Source organism: Oncorhynchus gorbuscha, linkage group LG02, assembly GCF_021184085.1.
Source record: "Oncorhynchus gorbuscha isolate QuinsamMale2020 ecotype Even-year linkage group LG02, OgorEven_v1.0, whole genome shotgun sequence".
NCBI lineage: Eukaryota > Metazoa > Chordata > Actinopteri > Salmoniformes > Salmonidae > Oncorhynchus > Oncorhynchus gorbuscha.
Window position 1 is genome coordinate 39332648 of NC_060174.1, and position 22964 is coordinate 39355611.

A 22964-nucleotide genomic window follows, 5' to 3' on the forward strand; every position below is an offset into this window, starting at 1 on the left:
ATGTAATCATTTTTTATTTGTAATACATTAGCAGAAAATTCTAAACCTGTTTTTGCATTGTCATTATTGGGTATCGCGTATCGATTGATGATGACTTAAGGCTGTAACGTAACAAAATGTTTAAAAAGTCAAGGGGTCTGAATATATTCTGAATGCACTGTACCGACACCAATTATTAGTAGCACTGCACATTGTATTAATGGTACTGACTTGTACATAACTGCATTCTCGTGTTTCTTTTATTTATTTATGTATTTCACCTTTTCTGCTTATCTTTATGATTACCTTTATTCTGCATTGTTGGGAAAGTGCTCGCAAGTTAACCCATTGAGTCCCACTGTCGCACCAGCGAGATTTAGGACTTCTAACCCCTTTTAAAACATGAGTGTTTGAGCTTCTGGGTTGTACCATTGGATTCATAGTTTTCTTCTACCAACCGTGAGTCTGTGTGATTAACGGGGTCTGAGCTTGAGCGGACTTTTTATAAACCAAAAAATGTCTGCGGCGTCGGAATGGTTTGAACTGCAAACTATTAAATGCAATATATAAAAAGCTGAGACTAACAAGCTACACAAGAGTCGTTAGAAGGTAAGGGGTTTTTCTACATAGAAGATTATAGGAATACAAAGGACAGTGTCTATAATACCGTAATAAGCTTACATTGCTGCTTTCACAAACTCCAAAATAGTTGTCACTGACTAGTTGGATATTCATTTCCCACTGAGCTAACAATTTATGTACTTACAAACTAATTTATGTGAGTGCTGTATCAGGTTCTCTTTTATTGACATTGGTCAATAAAACTCATGAATGCAACTGTTTGTCAATTTTGTCTCGTGGTCATGAATAGGAAAATGTGAACACACTCAATTGTGGGACAAAATACTTTAACATTAACAGCTCTTGGCACGACATTTTTAACCCTTACTTTACCAAGTAATTTAACTGAGACAGCATTCTTATTAACAGCAATGACCTGGCGAATAGTTACATGGGAGAAGGGGGGGTGAATGAGTCAATTGGAAGTTGGGGATGATTAGGTGGCCATGATGATATAAGGGCCAGATTGGAAATGTAGACAGGAAACCAGGTTTAAGACCTCTACTCTTACAATAAATACCATGGGATCTTTAGTGACCACAGATAGTTAAATCCACTTCAAAATCAGTGTAGATGAAGGGGATGAGACAGTTTAAAGAAGGATGTTTAAACTTTAAGACAATTGAGACATGGATTGTGTATGAGTGCCATTCAGAAGGTGAATAGGAAAGACAAAATATTTAAGTGACTTTGAACCGGGTATGGTAGTAGCTGCCAGGTGCACCGGTTTGTGTCAAGAACTGCAACGCTGCTGGGGTTTCTATGCTCAACAGTTTACTCTGTGTATCAAGAATGGTCCACCACCCAAAGGACATTCAGACAACTTGACACAACTGTGGGAAGCATTGGAGTCAACATGGGCCAGCATCCCTGTTGAGCACTTTCAACACCTTGTAGAGCCCATGCCCCAACAAATTGAGTGTGGAACATTTTCTTAATGTTTTGTACACTCTGCGTATAAGGGCTGGACATGCAGATAAATGATAGGTTAAGCATTTCACTGTACTGTTCTACACCTGCCATATCCTTTGCATGTGACAATGAAACTTGAAACTATACCCTGTCCTATTACCACGATTGATAAGATACAATAACATATTAAGATAAGATGTTTCCACAGAAGTAAGGATGGGCCAGGGTGAAAGGTGAATGGGCCAGTGTGATAGTAGATTCACTGCTCTGACAAAAGGCACGGCCGTAGGTCCTAACAAAGTGGGTGAGCCACGTTCTCATCTTTTATTCACCTCTGTCCCGGTCTCCATGGATACAGTCAGTCACACAAAGGAGCTATATTCATATTCAAAATGCACATTATGAAAATCAAAGCTTATCCTCTCCACAAATTGTACTGGCTAAGGCACCCAGCTGAATCCTACAGATTCTGTTTGGCGATTACATGCCCAATCTTCAGACAGAGCGCAGGAAATTGAAAATCTAGACATTTTCCCTACTACAGAAATGTTTTCCTTCCCTCTCTTTCCTTGCCATGAAAAATGTACTAAATTAATTTAGAAAAACTTTCCAGAAAGGAGTATTCATCTCTCAGAATTCCCATCAACTGGCCGAAAGACGTGCTAGAATTAACTAGGAATTGGTGTCTATTTATAAGTCTGCCCATCAGCCAGACAATAGTAAGCTCTGTGCCTGCCTTAGCCTACCACCAGTCAGTCGATAAATATAAATGGGGTTATTTGAACTAGGGACAGATGGGGAGGAATGGCTTCAGGGGATCTGCAATGGTGACGTGGCTTTGTTGCTCAGGAAACTAAAACCGAATAAATTCCAAGCTGTGAAGCAACACATTTTGCAAAGGGCTGTGCACTTTCTATGGGCACTGTTGATATATCAAAAACATTCATATGGAAATGAACATTGACAGAATGACTGAAACAGGCATGGTACTTACTCTAAGCGTAGCAGCAGCGGCCTTGATGATAAAATCATTGACGGACACTTTGATTTCCGCTGTGAAAAAAAGGGAAAAAAAGACAACAGTTGTCACACTCCAGATCTATAATTCAAGAGCTGCTAGTCAGGTAAGTTAATTATCCAAACACCAACTTCTCCAAAGACCATGGCAGGTGACATCTGGTATGCAAGCTATAGGATGATGTGAAGATTCAGACTTACTAATCATGTGTGTTCAGGACAAATAGAGGACTCCCAGCAAACCAAAATTGGTTCAGCTAAAGTTACCAGAACATTTGTTAGGTCGCGGCAAATGTTCTCATAACACAAAATGTCCGGTCGTGATGATGATTATAGAGTGTTTGTACATTATAAAACATTTTCCAGATGTTGAACGCTCCTAGAACAAGATTAAACCGCCCTTTAAAAAGGTTCCAAGAATGTATGATTAGGCTGTGGGAACAGTCTGGTGAGAACATTGTGGGGACGTCCCAAAATATATGTTCCCAAAAAACAAAAACTGTCCAGATGGGCTATTGATTCTACAATGTTTATTTTAGGGTGAAAAGTCATTCAACCTGATGTAACAAGAACATTCCTAGAACATAGTCTGTTCTTTAAAAGGTTCCCAGAATGAAATATGTTAAACCTAAAACAAATATGCTATGAACATCAGAAAAACACTGTTTTTGGGAAATAATGGAACATTGTGGGAATGTTCTGTGTAACCTATGTGAATATCACAAGAATATTCTTGCAACATCCCAGACAACTGATATAACTTAATTCAATGTTCTGGGAACCTTTCATAAAGAACTTAGACCAAGTGCTCTGTCAACATTCTTGCAACATTAAAGGGATGTCCTGTGCTACCTAACTTAAACATTGCATAAATGTTATCACAATTGAGCATATTTTGTGTTCTGGGAACCTCTCTTGTAATGTATCCACACTGTTCCCACAAATGCATTAAATGTTTCGGGACTCTTTACAAAACTCAAAGGCTGTTATGTCAAAATTCTTGCAACATCAAAGGAATGTTTTGTGCACCCTAATACATACATTATCTGAATGTCAGCACAATTTGACAGATTTAGTGTTTTGGGAACCTCATTCATCATGTCCCCACAATGTTACCACAACCTAAAGAAATGTGTTTGGGGTACCTCCTGAGTGGCGCAGTGGTCTAAGGCACTGCATCACAGTGCTAGCTATGCCACAAGCGAATCTGGGTTCGAGTCTAGGCTCTGTCGAAGCCGGCCACGACCGGATGACCCATGGGGCAGTGCACAATTGGCCCAGCGTCTTCCGGGTTAGAGGGGGGTTAGGCCGGCAGGGATGTCCTTGTCCAATCGCGCACTAGCGACTCCTGTGGCGGGCCAGCAGCAGTGCACGCTGAGACGGTCGCCAGGTGTGCGGTGTTTCCTCCGGCTCTCGACCTTCACCTCGCCCGTATGGTGAGACGAGACTAACTAATTGGATACCATGAAATTGGGGAGAATTATTAATTTTTTTTTAAGAAATTGAAAAGAAACATAAAAAATGTGTTCTGGGAACGTTCTTGTGACATCAGATGAATACATTTTGCACCCTATAATAATCCGCACAACTGGACAGCTTGTGTTTTGCGAACATATCTATTGTGATGTCCCCACAATGTTTGCACTAGACTGTTCCCACAACTTATTTAAACATTCTGGGAACCATTAAAAATGTGTTCTGGGAACGTTCAAGCAACAACAGGCAAATGTTTTATACATCCCTGACCTTCTGTCCTGCCTCTACAATCTGTCTCATTCTCTGTCCTCCAGGTTTCCTCTGTCTCGCTTTCTTTCTCGCCTATATACCTCACTGTCTCTCCTGTCCTCAATACAGTACCCGGGGTGGAGTGGGCAGGGCCTGGCGTTAGTCCTGGGCTGTTTAAGAGTGCCCATTAGCGGCAGACGGTTATGAATGCTGTTAGAAGTATCACTAATGAGCTAACTGTGAAATTCGCTGTGCTCCTGAACAAAGAGAACAAGGGAAAACAACCGGACGGACAGAGGATAGACAATACCTCAACACACAACACACACAATACCTCAACACACACAACACTGAAGCTAATAATCCTGGAATGGCCACTCACTCCGCGTTTTAAAATTATAGGAATCATTATTTAATTCCTTGGAAATGGAAATGTATTACATGCATTGTCACGGTCATCTTGAAGAGCATATAAATAAAGTTGGGTTTAACTGTCAGGTTTAGATTTAATAAGGCCGCATTGCATTCATCTCGCATCTCTTAAAAGGAATAATGAGCTGGACCAGGAGTTTTTCCTGACCATGTAAAATGAGAAGGAACAACTCTGGGCTCTGGTGCCACCCCACCAAAACACCATGAAGTTTCTGGACTGGCTCGGGGCCAAGTATAAATAAAAAACAACACCATCGGGTGGTAGTTATGACACGTGTAAACAATGTTCTTTATCTTTCTCTCTCTTCTTGTAGAGTAGTCTACCTGTACCTCCCTTTACTGAGAAGCCATTAAGCAGAAGAAACATGGAACATATGTTGTGCACAATGCCTTGGCTAATTTGATTGGTGGAGAGAAATGGGATGAGAGAAGAGGTGAGGGAGTGAAAGGAGAACATGCAAGGAATCCCCTGCAGGACTGAATGGGTTAGGCACTGCCAACCCTGCCTAATCACTTCATGTCATATCAGTAAAGAAACACCAGCCCTCCTCTCTCTCCATACCCCTTCAGTTTCTCTCTCCCCCTCCCCTTCACCCTCATTTTCTTCTCTCCATCTCTCCCTTTCTTAGGCGTTTAGCAGACACCTTTTCCCTGCTGCGATGATATAATCACAGGGCACATCAATGTGACATGCTTTGAACCCGGAATATATGATTATCCTGGCTGACTGGAGACGTTTGAGTTCGGAGTGTCCTGCAAATAAAAGTCTCTCCTTTGCCTGTGGAACACTTCAAATGAAGACACCCAACAATATATGTATCTTACCCTAATTTAAAAAGGAAATGTCCACCTAATACCCCCCCATGGGACCTTGCGTAAATGACATGACAATGCCATGCAGGGTACACAGTATATACAATGCATTCGGGAAGTATTTAGACCCATTCACATTTTGTTACATTTACAGCCATATTCTAAAATGGATTAAATCGTTTTTTCCTAATCAATCTACACACAACACCCCATAATGACAAAGCATAATGACAAAGGTTTTTAGACATTTGTCTCATGGTCTGACAAACACTGTTCTAGCTGTCACCTTTCACCGCAGATGCGGAAGTGCGACATCCAATTGAAAAAATATTTTTAAGCAGATGTATTATGCTAATTACATTTCCACAGGGGCGTGGACATTGGGGGGTTTTAAAGTAGTCAAAAGTGTAGTATTTGGTCCCATATTCCTTGCACGCAAAGACTACATCAAGCTTGTGACTACAAACTCGGATGCATTTGCTGTTTGTTTTGGGTTATGTTCTGCACAATAGTAACTGAATGGTGAATGATGACTGGAGTAATTTTCTTTCTAAGTGAGTAGATAAGATGTTTCTGAGCACTTCTAAATTAATTCTGATAATGCCAATAATAAGAAAAATCATGAATGAATCGTGAATAATGATGATTAAGATGCCTCCAAAAAAAACATGCTTACCACTCATTAATACCATAACGGGAGGTTAGCATTTCTTTTTTTGGGGGGGGGGGTGTGGTATCTGTGCCTCTGTAACCTTCTCAGTCATCATAATTCAACACACGTTTCTTTGTAAATGGTATAGCAGACAGGTATGAAACCACCCTCAAATAAAAGCTGACATTCTGTACTGTCGTCTAATATGAAACATCTCAAATCTAAAATGCTGGAGTATAGGAGCCAAATAAAAGAAATGCAGCTTCACTGTCCAAATACATATGGAGGTGTTCTGGGTGAAACTTTGAACATTGTTATACTCAGAAGTATAGGAACAGTTACAAAAGAGACATGAGGGGTGCCCTAATGAAGCTTTGGAGGGGCTGAGTGGAGGGAACACGCTCATATGTGGCAGTACTGATAAGGGGAGAAACCGTTTAAGGCTCATGTCACTCAGCTCCCTGCTTAGCAATAATGATGCAATGTTTAGCGATAAGGAGGCTAGGCTACCTATATCCCTCAGTGTTCAGCTGGGTTGTGTGATGTCGCGCTACTGTTTACTTGAACACAAACTGCATTCATCTTTGACCAGCTTTGTGTTGTGCTGTGCATGTTATGTTGTGTTCTGATGTGTTGTTCCCTGTTATGTTGTGTTCTGATTAGAGGTCGACCGATTAAATCGGAATGGCCGATTAATTAGGGCCGTTTTTAAGTTTTCATAACAATTTGAAATCGGTTAAAAAAATGAATTTATTTAACTAGGCAAGTCAGTTCAGAACACGTTCTTATTTTCAATGATGGCCTAGGAACGGTGGGTTAACTGCCTTGTTCAGGGGCAGAACGACAGATGTTTATCTTGTCAGCTCGGGGATTCAATCGTGCAACCTTACAGTTAACTAGTCCAACGCTCTAACCACATGCCTCTCATTGCACTCCACGAGGAGCCTACCTGTTACACGAATGCAGTAAGATGCCAAGGTAAGTTGCTAGCTAGCTAGCATTAAACTTATCCTATAATAAAAAACAATCAATCACAATCACTAGTTAACGACACATGGTTGATGATATTCCTAGTTTATCTAGCGTTTCCTGCGCTGCATACAAGCGATACAGGACAAAGGACTGTCGTTGCTCCAACGTGTACCTAACCACGCTAGTTAGCGGGGTGCGCGCTAGTTAGCGGGGTGCGTGCTAATAGCGTTTCAAACGTCACTCGCTCTGAGACTTGCTCTTGCTCTGCTTGGGTAATGCTGCTTCGAGGGTGGCTGTTGTCAATGTGTTCCTGGTTCAAGCCCAGCGAGGAGCGAGGAGAGGGACGGAAGCTATACTGTTACACTGGCAATACTAAAGTGCCTACAAAAGTCAAAGGGTATATAGAATACAAATGGTAGAGAGAAATAGTCTGATAAATACTATATTAACTACAACCTAAAACCTCTTGCCTTGGAATTTTGAAGTCTCATTAAAAGGAACCACCAGCTTTCATATGTTCTCATGTTCTGAGCAAGGAACTTAAGCTTGAGGTTTTTTTACATGGCACATATTCCACTTTAACTTTCTTCTCCAACACTTTGTTTTTCATTATGTAAACCAAACTGAACATGTTTCATTATTTATTTGAGGCTAAATCGATTTTTATTGATGTATTATATTAAGTTAAAATAAGTGTTCATTCAGTATTGTTGTAATTGTCATTATTACAAATAAATAAAATATGCCGATTAATCGGTATCGGCTTTTTTGGTCCTCCAATAAATCGGTATTGGCGTTAAAATCATAATCAGTCGACCTCTGATGTGATGTGTTGTGCCCTGTTATGTTCTGATGTGCTGTGGCCTCACCTTTGGCCATCTCCTTGCGGAGCTGCATGACAGCGCCCAGGTCACAGTCGATGGTGGCGTAGGCGTGAGGGATGGTGGTCTTGGACTGCGTCAGCCTCTGGGCGATGACACGTCGCACATTAGAGGCCGGGACCTCTGTGAAGGTGCCCTGAGACAGGAGAGGAGAGGAAGAAAGAGAGGACAGAATAGAGAACGGTCAGTCACTGTGCAGATTTATATTTCTGGACGACTTTATGACTCTGCTCCCATCAATAACACCATTGCAGACGTATTAACTTTCACCTAAAGTTAGAGGCTTTGGTGAGGCTACAGAACCCATGTCAATGCTGTTGACAAGCTCGTTACAAAAGATTGATTGGGATTTTTGTTCAACTAAAAATAGGACAAACTCTAAGGTGGTATATTGGGTCATTTATTGTGACCAGGCGACGTAATAGTCTTGAAAATACAATTAGCACTTAAGTTATTGACATGCTTGATACTATACTAGGTAGTTCAAACCCAATAAACTCCAATATGGCAAACAAGATGAGGACATTTTTGACATTACAACTAAATCCACCATGCCTAAACACACACACACACACACACACACACACACACACACACACACACACACACACACACACACACACACACACACACACACACACACATATATATAATATATATAAGAATAGTAACCTCTTGTGTAGATGTTAATTGCTGTAAACACTTCTGCAGTAATGCTACAATTAGTATTCAACAGTCAAAACTCAACATGTTATCTTTAAATCCCCATTACAGTGAAAGAGTCAGGGATGGAAAGCAGACTACCCCAACCAGTCTGGGTCGTCTTTACAAGGCTGCTGTTTGGAGTGTTTGGACAGGCCTGGCTCTAAAGCTTGACCAGGGTCTGGGCTCTATCTCAGGACAGAAGGAGCCTTCTATTTAACCCACAGTATAGAGTTGTCCAACAAACACAATACTCTTTACAAGGGCATCAAGTCAAGCTAAAAAAAGAAGAAAAAAGCTATCAAATAAAAAGTACAAAATACATCAAATAACAGCAATGACTGTGATCATATAAAACGTAAGAGAAAGTCAAGGAGCTGTTTTTTTGGTCGTTACAGACTGAAAAGCCAGAGAAGTGTGTGTGTCATCATACCATAGAATGCTATTCCCTCATATCAGAATACAGCAAACAAATTACCTCATCACCTCACTACTAAGAAATAGGATAAAGTGTTGTCACTGGAGGTGGCCTTTTGTTCCGCTGAACGATGCTCGGCGCCCTGACACAATTACCGTGACTCTTCAAGAAACCCAGGAACCTTCCTGCCTCCCCACCAGTCGTCTATCAGGGGAAACAGAGGTGAGACTGATGTCTCTTTTGGAGTCCCAGTAGTCACTGATCAGCAGGGGTGTTTTCAGAGCGAGAAAGTGGCTGTTTCTACACTTACGTGCAACTTTGCTGTGAGAATACGAAGATCACATTGAAAAGACAAAAGTCACATTGTGTTCAGATCTGGCTGACCACATCAGGAGGTGGTCAGCGATGGACTGTGTGCTAATTTCTCCTCAGTCTGGACACAAATCAGGCTACCAAAAGTAAATACAGTGGGCAAAGTCATCAGCACTCCACGCACAAGTCTCCAAAAAACATGTGTTTTGGGAGCGAGAGGCAACTTTTCATTATAACTTTGGAGGAAATACATTCATTGCATGTGAGGAAATGCTTGCTGGCCTTACAAATGCTAGCCAGCTAGCTAATATTTAGTTATGGTAGCTCATTTGCAATCACTTTAGCTTTGCTTGCTAGCTTGCTAGTTAGCTACAGAAGATAGCCACTACCACAAAGTTTTTTTATTTTTTTATTTTATTTTATCTCACCTTTATTTAACCAGGTAGGCTAGTTGAGAACAAGTTCTCATTTGCAACTGCGACCTGGCCAAGATAAAGCATAGCAGTGTGAACAGACAACACAGAGTTACACATGGAATAAACAATTAACAAGTCAATAACACAGTAGAAAAAAAATGGGCAGTCTATATACAATGTGTGCAAAAGGCATGAGGAGGTAGGCGAATAATACAGTTTTGCAGATTAACACTGGAGTGATAAATGATCAGATGGTCATGTACAGGTAGAGATATTGGTGTGCAAAAGAGCAGAAAAATAAATAAATAAAAACAGTATAAAAGACAGTATGGGAATGAGGTAGGTGAAAATGGGTGGGCTATTTCCCTATAGACTATGTACAGCTGCAGCGATCGGTTAGCTGCTCGGATAGCTGATGTTTGAAGTTGGTGAGGAGATAAAAGTCTCCAACTTCAGCGATTTTTGCAATTCGTTCCAGTCACAGGCAGCAGAATACTGGAACGAAAGGCGGCCAAATGATGTGTTGGCTTTAGGGATGATCAGTGAGATACACCTGCTGGAGCGCGTGCTACGGATGGGTGTTGCCATCGTGACCAGTGAACTGAGATAAGGCGGAGCTTTACCTAGCATGGACTTGTAGATGACCTGGAGCCAGTGGGTCTGGCGGGAGAATATGTAGTGAGGGCCAGCCGACTAGAGCATACAAGTCGCAGTGGTGGGTGGTATAAGGTGCTTTAGTGACAAAACGGATGGCACTGTGATAGACTGCATCCAGTTTGCTGAGTAGAGTGTTGGAAGCCATTTTGTAGATGACATCGCCGAAGTCGAGGATCGGTAGGATAGTCAGTTTTACTAGGGTAAGCTTGGCAGCGTGAGTGAAGGAGGCTTTGTTGCAATAGAAAGCCGACTCTTGATTTGATTTTCGATTGGAGATGTTTGATGTGGGTCTGGAAGGAGAGTTTGCAGTCTAGCCAGACACCTAGGTACTTATAGATGTCCACATATTCAAGGTCGGAACCATCCAGGGTGGTGATGCTAGTCGGGCATGCGGGTGCAGGCAGCGATCGGTTGAAAAGCATGCATTTGGTTTTACTCGTTTAAGAGCAGTTGGAGGCCAAAGGAGTGCTGTATGGCATTGAAGCTTGTTTGGAGGTTAGATAGCACAGTGTCCAATGACGGGCCGAAAGTAGAATGGTGTCTCTGCACAGGTGGATCAGGAATCAAACAGCAAGAGCAAATCATTGATATAACAGAGAGAAGAGTCGGCCCAAGAATTGAACCCTGTGGCACCCCCATAGAGACTGCCAGAGGACCGTACAGCATGCCCTCCGATTTGACACACTGAACTCTGTCTGCAAAGTAATTGGTGAACCAGGCAAGGCAGTCATCCGAAAACCGAGGCTGTTGAGTCTGCCGATAAGAATATTATGATTGACAGAGTCGAAAGCCTTGGCGAGGTCGATGAAGACGGCTGCACAGTACTGTCTTTTATCGATGGCGGTTATGATATCGTTTGAGTGTGGCTGAGGTGCACCCGTGACCGGCTGTTTGCACAGCGGAGAAGGTAGGTGGGATTCGAGATGGTCAGTGACCTGTTTGTTGACTTGGCTTTCGAAGACCTTAGATAGGCAGGGCAGGATGGATATAGGTCTGTAACAGTTTGGGTCGTTGTTGTTGTTGTGTTATCACATTTTGTCTATTTGGACCGTTTATAGAATGCATACAGGCATTTGAATATAGCGCAGACAAAGGGAATCTGGACACACTGAAATGTAAGTGTACACACATGATGTGCTCGGAATTCCATGATCATAATACTAAAACTGCATTAACTGTCAAGACCTACGTCCTCAGCTCTATACAGGGTTTCCACTGACCAGATGATAAAGTCTGGTTACCCCCTGCACAACCCCAGGCCTCCGTCTGTTTGATGGCTCAATCTGTGGGGGAGAGGGAGTAAGACGATATGTCGTCATGCGCATTTTGCATGGGAGCATAGGGGCTGTGTGCAAACAACGATCGGGATCTGTTCCATAGCATGGGGGCCTCCAGAGACTATTAAGATACGGCTAATGTCTGCTTAGACGCTTTTCATACGCTTTGGAGCAGAGTGTTGTTTCAATACTTTCTCAGAAGTTCTTCCAAACCCTGCTGGAAATCAAGCTAACTGTGTCCAATCACCGATCTCACAGACTTGCACAACAGGAACAAACAGGAGGAAATGAAGAACATGAAAGTCACACCATTCAACTACCGATAGTAGTAGTATATATTAGCATAAACTTGGCTTTCTGAATGAGGGAATTATCTACTGGAAAATGCTGTTCCTCCCCTTTATAATGTTATAAGATGTTACATAAGGCTAGAACAACGCTCCAACACTTACAGGCAAATTATTAATGTGAAGTCAAGAAAATTAAATCCGTGAAAATGTGCCCTCAACTCCACTATTTATAGATCTTGATAAATTGTGTGTTGTGCCCATCACCTTTAGTGAATAGCAGCACTGAGAGAAGGTGAGGTAAAGAGAGAGAGGGAGTGTGAGTCCGTCTAGAAAGTGGGGGAGGGTAGGTGGCAGCCATAGTGACTCATACCAACGTCGAGGTGGTCCCTGCCTCCCTCCATCTCTTCACACACCACTGAGCCTTGAAGAGTTAAATCTATACTTCCCTAACCACGACTTGCTTTCCTTATGATATAATCCACTGTGTTGAGGTGCATAAGTCATTAAGTCATACACTTTCTGAAAATGCTTCAAGCCCCTTGAGCACTTGGTGTTGATCTCGATTTGGACATTTTAATGTGTTTACTGATGTGTGTGTGTGTGTGTGTGTGTGTGTGTGTGTGTGTGTGTGTGTGTGTACTCACCGGAGCTCCAGGCTTGCCAGGTATGGATTGAGGGGGGTACATGGGCCTGCTGCCTGGGGGAAGTGGGGCAGCTGCTGGGGTGGCAACTGGACTGGGGGCTGCTGCCACTGGGGCTGCTGTAACTGGAGTCGTCTTGGAATCAGGGAACTTTTTCAGGAGATTAAGGGCATCTCTGTAGAGGAAAATAATGGCACACGGTGGTCGAGAATAGATTAAGCAAAAAGCAGGAGGTAAAAAGGACAATCCCCACCACTATTACACAGATCAATACAAACAAGTAGCCTACCATTTCAACAAGACCAAGCAAATGTACACTATGCCTACAGTACGACTCAGGGAGGGTGGATGTGAGACCAGGGCTTTGAAACCATATGAAAATACTTAACACTGGGCCACTCCTCTGACACCCTGACCGTCCCAACATGAATATGGGCAAACAAACTAATAATGCAAATAAAAACTGCTTTCACACACACCTGTACGAAGTATTGCAGCAGATACGGGAACACCAGTGTGTAGGTAGGTAGCTAGGCACCAGGAAGCCATTTATCGGTGTCATGTTATTGAAAGCATACATGATGTACTTTCGATCCAAGCGCAAACATCCAATTTCTGGCCTTCTGTCAGTGAATGGGCCTATTTATATTGACCCTGCTTGGTTCGGAGAGGAAAAACACTCATCTCAACCGGAGTCGACACATCCCCTACTCCAACGTTGCCCAATATGATCAAAAATAAACATTTGAGAAAAAATGGCCCCAACACCTGGGGAATGTAAATATTTCCCAGGGATAAGCAACATGCTTTCAAAACCCAGGTTAGGTAGAGGCTGGCCTAGTACTCACTACTAACATAAACATTTATGCAAGCAAATTAATCCTCTCACCATCTTCAGAGGAGAGCGTTTGTTTAGCTGAAAGCTTTTCAATGGAAATTCCCAGGCAGGCAGACAGGAATAGAATGTCTATCTAGCTGGAGAATATTGCCCCAACCAGGAGAGGGCTTGGTGTAGTCAGGTCAAGCACTATGACTACCACCACGCTTTCCACTGTGTGACCCAAGGCTGGAGGAGACTGACTGAAAGTGACCCCATTGCTCATTTTGTGTGTAATGTCACAGGCAGAGAGACAGAGAGTGTGAGAGAACAAAAAGTGGAGGGCCAGATATAGAAAGAGGAGGAGGAGGAGGAGGAGGAGGGAAAGGGGAGAAAGACAGCGAGAGAGCAAGAGAGAGAGAGACAGAGCTAACTCTTATTAAATCCTTCCAGGGCTAGCACAGGGACGGTGATGTGACAAGAGAAGCGCTCACCATTCACAAACAAATACCTCGCCACAATGGAAGCCAGGATCAGGTGTCAGATGCATTCACTCTCTCATCGGACAAACGGAGCATGCATATCGCATGGGCAAACTGGGCAGGCTGAACAAGTCAGGAGACGCAGTGAACGAAAAGGCCAACAAAACTACTATGAGCAATAAATCACATCAACTAAACATCGCTCTACAAATCATTATCTATATGATAACCGCCTAGGAAAACAAAAAACAAAACCTGACTGATTATCATTAGTTTCATCAAGTGTTCCTGAAGTGTAATTAATGTGGTTTGTCAGGCAGGCACCTGGATCGGCAGTTCAAAGGTGGCAGCCATCTTTGATGTGGGCTGATTTCTCTGCTTATCAAACAGAACAGTAAAGTGCTTTCAGGTAACAGCCTTGCCCTTCCTCCAGTATAAATATTAACACCTGCATGGCTTTGTCGTTAGTCATGACACATTGTTGTATGTTGCTTCCACTTCACACTGAAGACACTTTTCCCATGGCTTACATTATTGGCAGCTGCAATCTACAGTAAGTGTTAGTACATTGAGTTAAAATAATTTAAGGCGACTGGTATTACCTTTTTGGGTATCTGCTCCAGCACCCTGGTTCCACAACAGTGCACTGAGGCCTTCCTACCCCACATCTTTGTCTGAACTAGCTACTCCTGCTGCCCTCATCCATACAGCAGGGACAAGGCTGGGTCCCTGACTCTCGTCTTCCATTTCTATGCAGTCTCTCTCACAATCCCTCACTTCCTTTCTCTCATTGTTCTTGGTTGTTGTTTTTGGGGTCCTTGGCATGTTGGAATTCCCCACCCACACTTAAAGACACACAAACCAATTTGCAGGCACACACACACACACATATATAATTGAAGAGCAGTGTAGGTGGGAAGGTAGACATGCAGGCAGAAGAAGCTGGTTCCTCCAGGTTAGGTTAGCGACAGGAAGCTACATGCCCTCTGAAAGACCTGAGCCACTTTGCATGGGTGGCCCAATCACTACCTGCTACTCCTACCCGTTCTGCTGATTCAGTTGAAGTCTGAAGTTTACATACACAGGTTGGAGTCATTAAAACTCATTTTTCAACCACTCCACAAAAGTCTTGATAACAAACTATAGTTTTGGCAAGTCGGTTAGGACATCTACTTAGTGCATGACAAGTCATTTTTCCAACAATCGTTTACAGATAGATTATTTCAATTATAATTAACTGTATCACAATTCCAGGGGGTCCGAAGTTCACTGTGCCTTTAAAGAGCATGAAAAATTCCAGAAAATGATGTCATGGTTTTAGAAGCTTCTGATAGGCTAATAGACATAATCTGAGTCAATTAGAGGTGTACCTGTGGATGTATTTCAAGTCCTACCTTTAAACTCAGTGCCTCTTTGCTCGACATCATGGGAAAATCTAAATAAAATCAGCAAAGACCTCCACAAGTCTGGTTGGTCCTTGGGAGCAACACCTGAAGGTACCATGTTCATCTGTACAAACAATAGTACGCAAGTATAATAACCATGGGACCATGCAGCTGTCATACCGCTCAGGAAAGAGATGCATTCTGTCTCCTAGAGATGAACTTACTTTGGTACAAAAAGTGCAAATCAATCCCAGAACAACAGCAATGGACCTTGTGAAGATGCTGGAGGAAACATGCACAAAAGTACCTATATCCACAGTACAACGAGTCCTATGTCGACAACCTGAAAGGCCGCTCAGAAAGGAAGACGCCAACGCTCCAAAAACCACCGTAAAAAAGCCAGACTACGGTTTGCAACTGCACATGGGGACAAAGATCGTACTTTTGGAGAAATGTCCTCTGGTCTGATGAAACCAAAATAGAACTGTTTGGCAATAATGACAAACGTTATGTTAGGATGGAAAATGGGGAGCCTTGCAAGCTGAAGAACACCATCCCAACCGTGAAACACGGAGGTGGCAGCATCATATTGTGGGGGTGCTTTGCTGCAGGAGGGAATGGTGCACTTCACAAAATATATGGCATCATGAGGAAAGGAAAATTATCTGGAAATATTGAAGCAACATCTTAAGACATCAGTCAGGAAGTTAAAGCTTGTTTGCAATTGGGTCTTCCAAATGGACAATGACCCCAAGCATACTTCCAACGTTGTGGCAAAATGGCTTAAGGACAAGTCAAGGTATTGGAGTGGCCATCACAAAGCCCTGACCTCAATCATATAGAACATATAGAACATTTGTGGGCAGAACTGAAAAAGCGTGTGCGAGGAAGGAGGCCTACAAACCTGACTCAGTTACACCAGCTCTCTCAGGAGGAATGGGTCAAAATTCATCCAACTTATTGTGGGAAGCTTGTGGACGGCTAACCAAAACTTTTGACCCAAGTTAAACATTTTGAAAGCAAAGTTACCAAATACTAATTGAGTGTATGTAAACTTCTAACCCACTGGGAATGTGATGAAATAAATAAAAGCAGAAATAAATCACTTTCTACACTACTATTCTGACATTTCACAATCTTAAAATAAAGTAGTGATCCTAACTGACCTAAAACAGGGAATTTTTTAATTGGATTAAATGTCAGGAATTGTGAAAAACTGAGTTTAAATGTATTTGGCTAAGGTGTATGTAAACATCCAACTTCAACTGTACATGTGCATCTGAATTTGCATGACTGCTCCTACTCCTGCTAAGAGAACAAAGAGAGCCCAGCCAGTGAACAAGAGGAGGATGTGAGATTTAGATTAAACATTGACGATGTCATTACCTCCCTGTCAGTTTCCTTCAAAAGGGATGGGGGAGCTGCATGTAGAGCTTCACATTACAACTTGAAAAATAACACCACTAATATATATATATATACCATGTACAAAATTCATCCTATTTCTTTGTATGGTGGAGTGTGTTACACATTATCCATGAATCCCAATGCAACATGAAGTGTGTCCTTTCTATACGATGAAGAGCACATCAATTTAGCTCATACATCGTCAGCCCAGAGCCCCCAGTGTGTGGCGATGACATCACTCACTAATAGGCTACTGCGTGTGCTGCTAGCTGGCTCACTGGCTGCCTGGCTGGCTGATCCTTCCTCACACAAGACATCTGCTTTTAACACAGGCCATTTACACCCACTGACAGACAAGGCCAAAGAGCCTCAAAGCCTGTGAAGAGGTGACTGGAATATTAAAGATGCAGACACACCACAGACACAGACACACACAACAGATAAAACAGACACACACACCTCCCCCTGACTGTCTGAGTGAAATCCAGACTCTACACTGCCATCTGGGACACGACAGAGGAAATGATGGTCATGACAACCCCTTCACTCCAGTGGAGAAAAGTCTTATATTGCCACAGAGGGAAAGATCTGAGTCTCTCAACATAAAATACAATATCTACCATAGTCCAGAAACCTGGTGCAGCTGGGTTCGATTTTTGGCCTGATCTCTTGCAGATTCTAGCTATTAAAGAATACTGTGAAGGTATACCGTAAACCAGTGTTACCCAACCAGAGGTAGTAGGACCCCTGGAGGTACATGGCCTATCCACGCGGGGTACTTGAGAAAACTCATGAGCCCATAGGCCTACTGGTAAAATGCAGATGGGTTACTTCCAATGATAATCTGGGCAGAGAAAAATATACTTGGTGCTACATTAACCAATAAAGGTTGGGAACCACTGCCGTATAAAGTAATGATACGATATAATGATACTGTAATTCTACTATTATCAGTAATGATGATAAGGGTAATATCTAAAGTCACAGTGTCAAACTGAGGCAGGCTTTTCAGGTCGCTTGTCAGAGGGCGATAAGAAATCTAGAAAATTAATGCTGCGGACAGGTTTTGCATAACCCTAACGTCCACCAAAAAATAAACGTACAGTGTACCTTGAAATAAGTCACGACCACAGACTTCCTTGGACAAATGTTACATTTCTGAAACAACCCTTCCCATAAAAACACAATCAGCCCGAAGTACAAAAAAAACTACTCCATTCCTCTCTCCTCCGGCAGACAAACATGCAGCACACTGAAATGGTTTAAGTGCCTTTAAAATGGTATTGATGTTAACAACAGGGGATGTACTTGACGATAATAGCCCTTCGTATGGAGACAATATGGCTGGCTTAGACCCACTTAATGTAAATGTTAGTTTATTTTAAGCCAAAGCCCACTTTATGCTTATTAGGGTTGCCAAAGGAGGGTTTACCACTGGAAACTTAAGAATTTTATGAAATGTATCACCAGACTTCTAGTGGCCCTTTTGGGTACTTCAGATTATCACAGGAGACTAATAATATCTGGCCTTCTGCGTGGCCTTCTGCGTGGCCTTCTGCGTGGCCTTCTGCGTGGCCTTCTGCGTGGCCTTCTGCGTGGCCTTCTGCGTGGCCTTCTGCGTGGCCTTCTGCGTGGCCTTCTGCGTGGCCTTCTGCGTGGCCTTCTGCGTGGCCTTCTGCGTGGCCTTCTGCGTGGCCTTCTGCGTGGCCTTCTGCGTGGCCTTCTGCGTGGCCTTCTGCGTGGCCTTCTGCGTGGCCTTCTGCGTGGCCTTCTCACATGTACAACACATGAAAGAATTGTATACGATCATTTTAAAATAGATTTAATGACAAAGCTGTAAAACATCCTAAATATAAACCAACTTAGGGAATACGTACCATTGGTGTTTAATATGAGGGTTTCAGCATTAAAAATCTAATTTTTTTACAAACATATTTATTTTGCTATGTCAATGTGCATTTGTTGAAAATGTTTTGTCGCCAAACTTGTGGCAGTTGTGAAAAAAGTAAATAGTTGGAAGAGTTGCAGAGTTAATTGAAAATAATGCCATTGTTGATTAGATGCTTTTTTTCATGAATTATACCATTTTCCTCTTGAACCATATGGTCTGAGCAAGGCAGTTATCTCCCAACAACAACTGCTCCCCGGGCGATTAATCTGCACTAGCAAAACGGTCCTGTAGCTGAGCATCTGAGTCATCTGACCACTTCTTTATTGACCGAGTCACCGGTGCTTCCTGCTTTAGTTTTTGCTTGTAAGCGGGAATCAGGAGGATAGAAATATGGTCAGATTTGCCAAATGAAGGGCGGGGGAGAGCTTTGCACTCGTCTGTGTGTGGAGTAAAGGTGGTAATTTAACATGCTGGTAGAAATGAGGTAAAGTGGATTTAAGTTTCCCTGCATTAAAGTCCACTAGGAGCGCTGTCTCTGGATGAGCGTTTTCCTGTTTGCTTATGGCTTACAGCTCATTGAGTGCGGTCTTGGTAAATAGACTGCTATGAAAAATATACTCTTGGTCAATAGTGTACTCTACCTCAGGCGAGCAAAACCTTGAGACTTCCTTAATATTCGATTTCGTGCACCAGCTATTGTTTACAAACATACACAGACCACCAGCCCTCGTCTTACCGGAGGCATCTGTTCCATCTTGCCGATGCAGCATGAACCCCGCCAGCTGTATGTTATCTGTGTCGTCGTTTAGCCACGATTTGGTGAAACATAAGATACAGTTTTTTAATGTCCCGTTGGTAGGATATTCGTGATCGTAGCTCGTCTATTTTGTTATCCAATGATTATACGTTGACTGATGGTAGAGACAGATTACCCACTCGTAGTCAGATCCTTACAAGGCATGCATGATAATTGCATAAATCCATGCCATTAACCATATATTTTGTTGGAACACATCCAGCAAATGAGAAAGTGTTTTCTAAGCCATTGAGGTGAAGTGAAGCATGGTAGAGATAGGTAGTGGTGCTTTATCTATCTGTAGCTAGCCAGTCATGTGTGTTCTCTGTACATGCTGTAGCTGTAGGCCTTAGAGACAGAGAAGGAAAGAGGACAGCCACATGCCTGCCATTGTTATTTGACACCGTGTTGAATCCCCCATATCCCCCAAGTTAACAGTACACAATGTTCTCCAGAAACACCGGGCCTCCTTTTCAACATCAACAGACAATGAATAGAGGAAGAGAGAGAGATAAAGACTAATGATCTGAGAGACAGTGGAGTTAGTTTGTTTTGGTGTCAGAGCTGTCATATCATCGCACCATGTAACATGCGTTTACATTAGTTAGGAAACTCACTGATGCACCAGAAAATAGATGAGCAGTTGGCTACACTAAAGTGGGAGTGGCCTCAAAAAAAAATTCTACTTCCATGCGCCATTGTGTTTGAGGGCTATTGGTATGATAAATCAAGCATTGAATAACCAGTGATACAAAAACCCAACATCCTCATCCCCTTCCACTCCTAAATTAACCCTTCCACTCCTAAATGACCCACACAAGAGGCCACTCCTCTTGGCCGGAAGAGACAAAATGTTGCTGTTTTAAAGCACATTTTCTGCAATTCTACTCATTTTGCGCCAGAGCAGAGAGAAAATGTTAGTTTTAAAGCTAGTTTCCTACAATTCTACACGTTTACGTAGCTTAAGCCTTGTTCTTATGCTATCTGAGTGCGCTGCAGTAAAATGCATATAGGGGAAACATTGCTGGCAATCTACCCTCACCAAAGAAGTGTACATACTTTTCTGCAATGTCTACAGTAAGGTCTGCACAGACTGTACAATTTTAGCCTTCTTATGCCACAATTTTGTCATCCCAGACAAAATGTACACCTCATGGCCATGGGTAAATCTTCAGGTAGTAAACAATTGCCGGACACCTTGCCTCGTTCGGGTCTAAGTCTGCCGATGGAGTCTACCGTGCGATCGTAGACTCCAACAATGTTCTGGCAGTGTCAGAAATCTGGAGCCTTTATTGTGTAGTGTGGCTGATGTTATGAGCAGATCCCGATGACTAACAGGAACACGGCCGGAACTGAGCATGCACACAATAGGGTCAAATTATTATTGTGAATAGTCAGATTAATATAATAGTTCAATTTAAACATGTTCATGCTTTGGATGAAGAACGACTTCCCTAATAATCGTGTTTACATGACATCTGAAATCAGGCTACCTGATGGGATTTTGAAAAATCCTTAAAATCCCCTACCATTTTCTGTGCATTGTTTTACCACAACGACCATGTTCCAACCTGCCTCTGTGATGAATCACGCTTCCACATGTGACAGTCCCGACAGACAAATCTGGGTTTGGCGGATGCCAGGAGAACGATACCTGCCCCAAAGCATAGTGCCAACTGTAGAGTTTGGTGGAGGAGGAATAATGGTCTGGGGCTGTTTTTCATGGTTCAGGCCACTTAGCATTAAGATTTGCATTCACTGGAACTACAGCATTCTAGACGATTCTGTGCTTCCAACTGTGGCAACAGTTTAAGGAAGGCCCTTTCCTGTTTCAGAATGACAATGCCCCCGTACAAAAAGCAAGGTCCATACAGAAATGGTTTGTCAAGTTCAGTGTGGAAGAATTTGTCTGGCCTGCACAGTGCCCTTACCTCAATTCCATCTAACACCTTTGGGATGAATTGGAACACAGACTGCGATCAAGGTCTAAATCGCCCAACCTCACGAATGCAAGTCCCCTCAGCAATGCTCCAACATCAAGTGGAAAGCCTTCCCAGAAGAGGAAAGGCTGTGATAGCAGCAAAGGGGGGGTCAAACTCCATATTAATGCCCATGATTTTTGATGATCAGGTGTCCACATATAACCTTGTACACAACATGACTAAAAGCATGTGAAAACTATTTCTAAGATGCATACTTTCAGTTCTTCCAAACTCCCTTTACTTGCCCATAAGCATAGAGGAAGGCTTGCGCTGCTGGAACATGCACAGACCAAATACACCACTGCAGTTGAAATACCCTACATCGGCTGACGAAGCCTCACAAGACAATCGCAGAATGTGACGACAGAACTGAAGCAAATCATAATATCAACATGGCCAGATTGTAAGATTTAAATTTGGTAACATCACACAATGTGACATATAATAATCGCAAAAGACTGAATCCAACGCAGTGTGGGAAGGCCTTTAGGTGACCTTCCCGTGTCGAGTGTGGTTCCTTACGTCCCCTTACACTCGCTCTAACAGACATACTCGCGCACAAACTCATGTGAATAACAAAGAGACACACGGGAACATCGACAGATACGTCTCCTAAAACATATGGCCTGTGTTTCTATGGCCACCAGTCGGCCCTGGAGACTGGGTTGCCATAGAGACAGCTGTGTCTTAATGAGATTCCCCAGCAGGGTGCGAGTTGGGTAACTATAACGTTCCATCAAACCCTGCGTGACAGCAGGTGGCCATTAAAGTTGTGTGTGTGTGTGTGTGTGTTGTTTGCGCTCACAGTTTCACAGCTTCCTCTGGTGTGAGCACACCCGCATACCAGGGTTAAAGCACCTGGCAACTTGAGAACTTTTGCACTCAGTGAATTTCTGTCACTTTACACCGTACTCTCCTCTCTCCCCTTTCATTCACAACATCTCTCGCACTTGTTTTTGTCAGTTAGATTGTCATTGCTTCCTCAGAGATTTTCACTATTTTAACTTGCTCAGTAGTGTATAACACACATAAAACACCCAGTACCCACACTCGGAGTCTAAAGTCACAAAACACTTGACAGTCTATAGCTAGATTAGAAGAGGGGAATCATGTCCGCCCTATTCATTACACTTCACCACACTGAACACATCTCGTACGTGAACTCACTCCTTGGTGATGATGCCCCTGTGTCCGGTGGGGGTGGCCAGCTGGGGGTCCAGACCGTGTGTGTCCAGGATGTGTCTGGCTGCCGGGCTCAACCGCAACCTGGGGGAGAAGAAAGGACAGGGACAGAGAGACACACAGACACAAAATTAATCTGACCATAAGCATGTCCTGATTGGTCAGAGAACATGAATAGTGAACATTAAATGTAAACAAATATTTTTTCAGAATGTGTTATTTTTCGGCTTATGTAGGCCATATAGGCTTTAGCCCATTAAGCTGTCAATGCACTCAGCTTGTGTACATTCTAGACAGTTCAGAAC

General features: G+C 42.8%; 1 protein-coding gene across 1 annotated transcript in view; it reads right to left on the reverse strand.

Moving 5' to 3' along the window:
* pdhx (pyruvate dehydrogenase complex component X) overlaps positions 1-22964 on the reverse strand; it is a 62846-nt gene that overhangs the window by 12555 nt on the left and 27327 nt on the right. The window contains exons 5-8 of the mRNA XM_046309494.1: positions 22645-22743; positions 12721-12892; positions 7993-8140; positions 2507-2565 (exon numbers count right to left, since the gene is read on the reverse strand). Coding sequence (XP_046165450.1) covers positions 2507-2565; positions 7993-8140; positions 12721-12892; positions 22645-22743 — 478 coding nt within the window. The remainder of the gene's footprint in view (positions 1-2506; positions 2566-7992; positions 8141-12720; positions 12893-22644; positions 22744-22964) is intronic.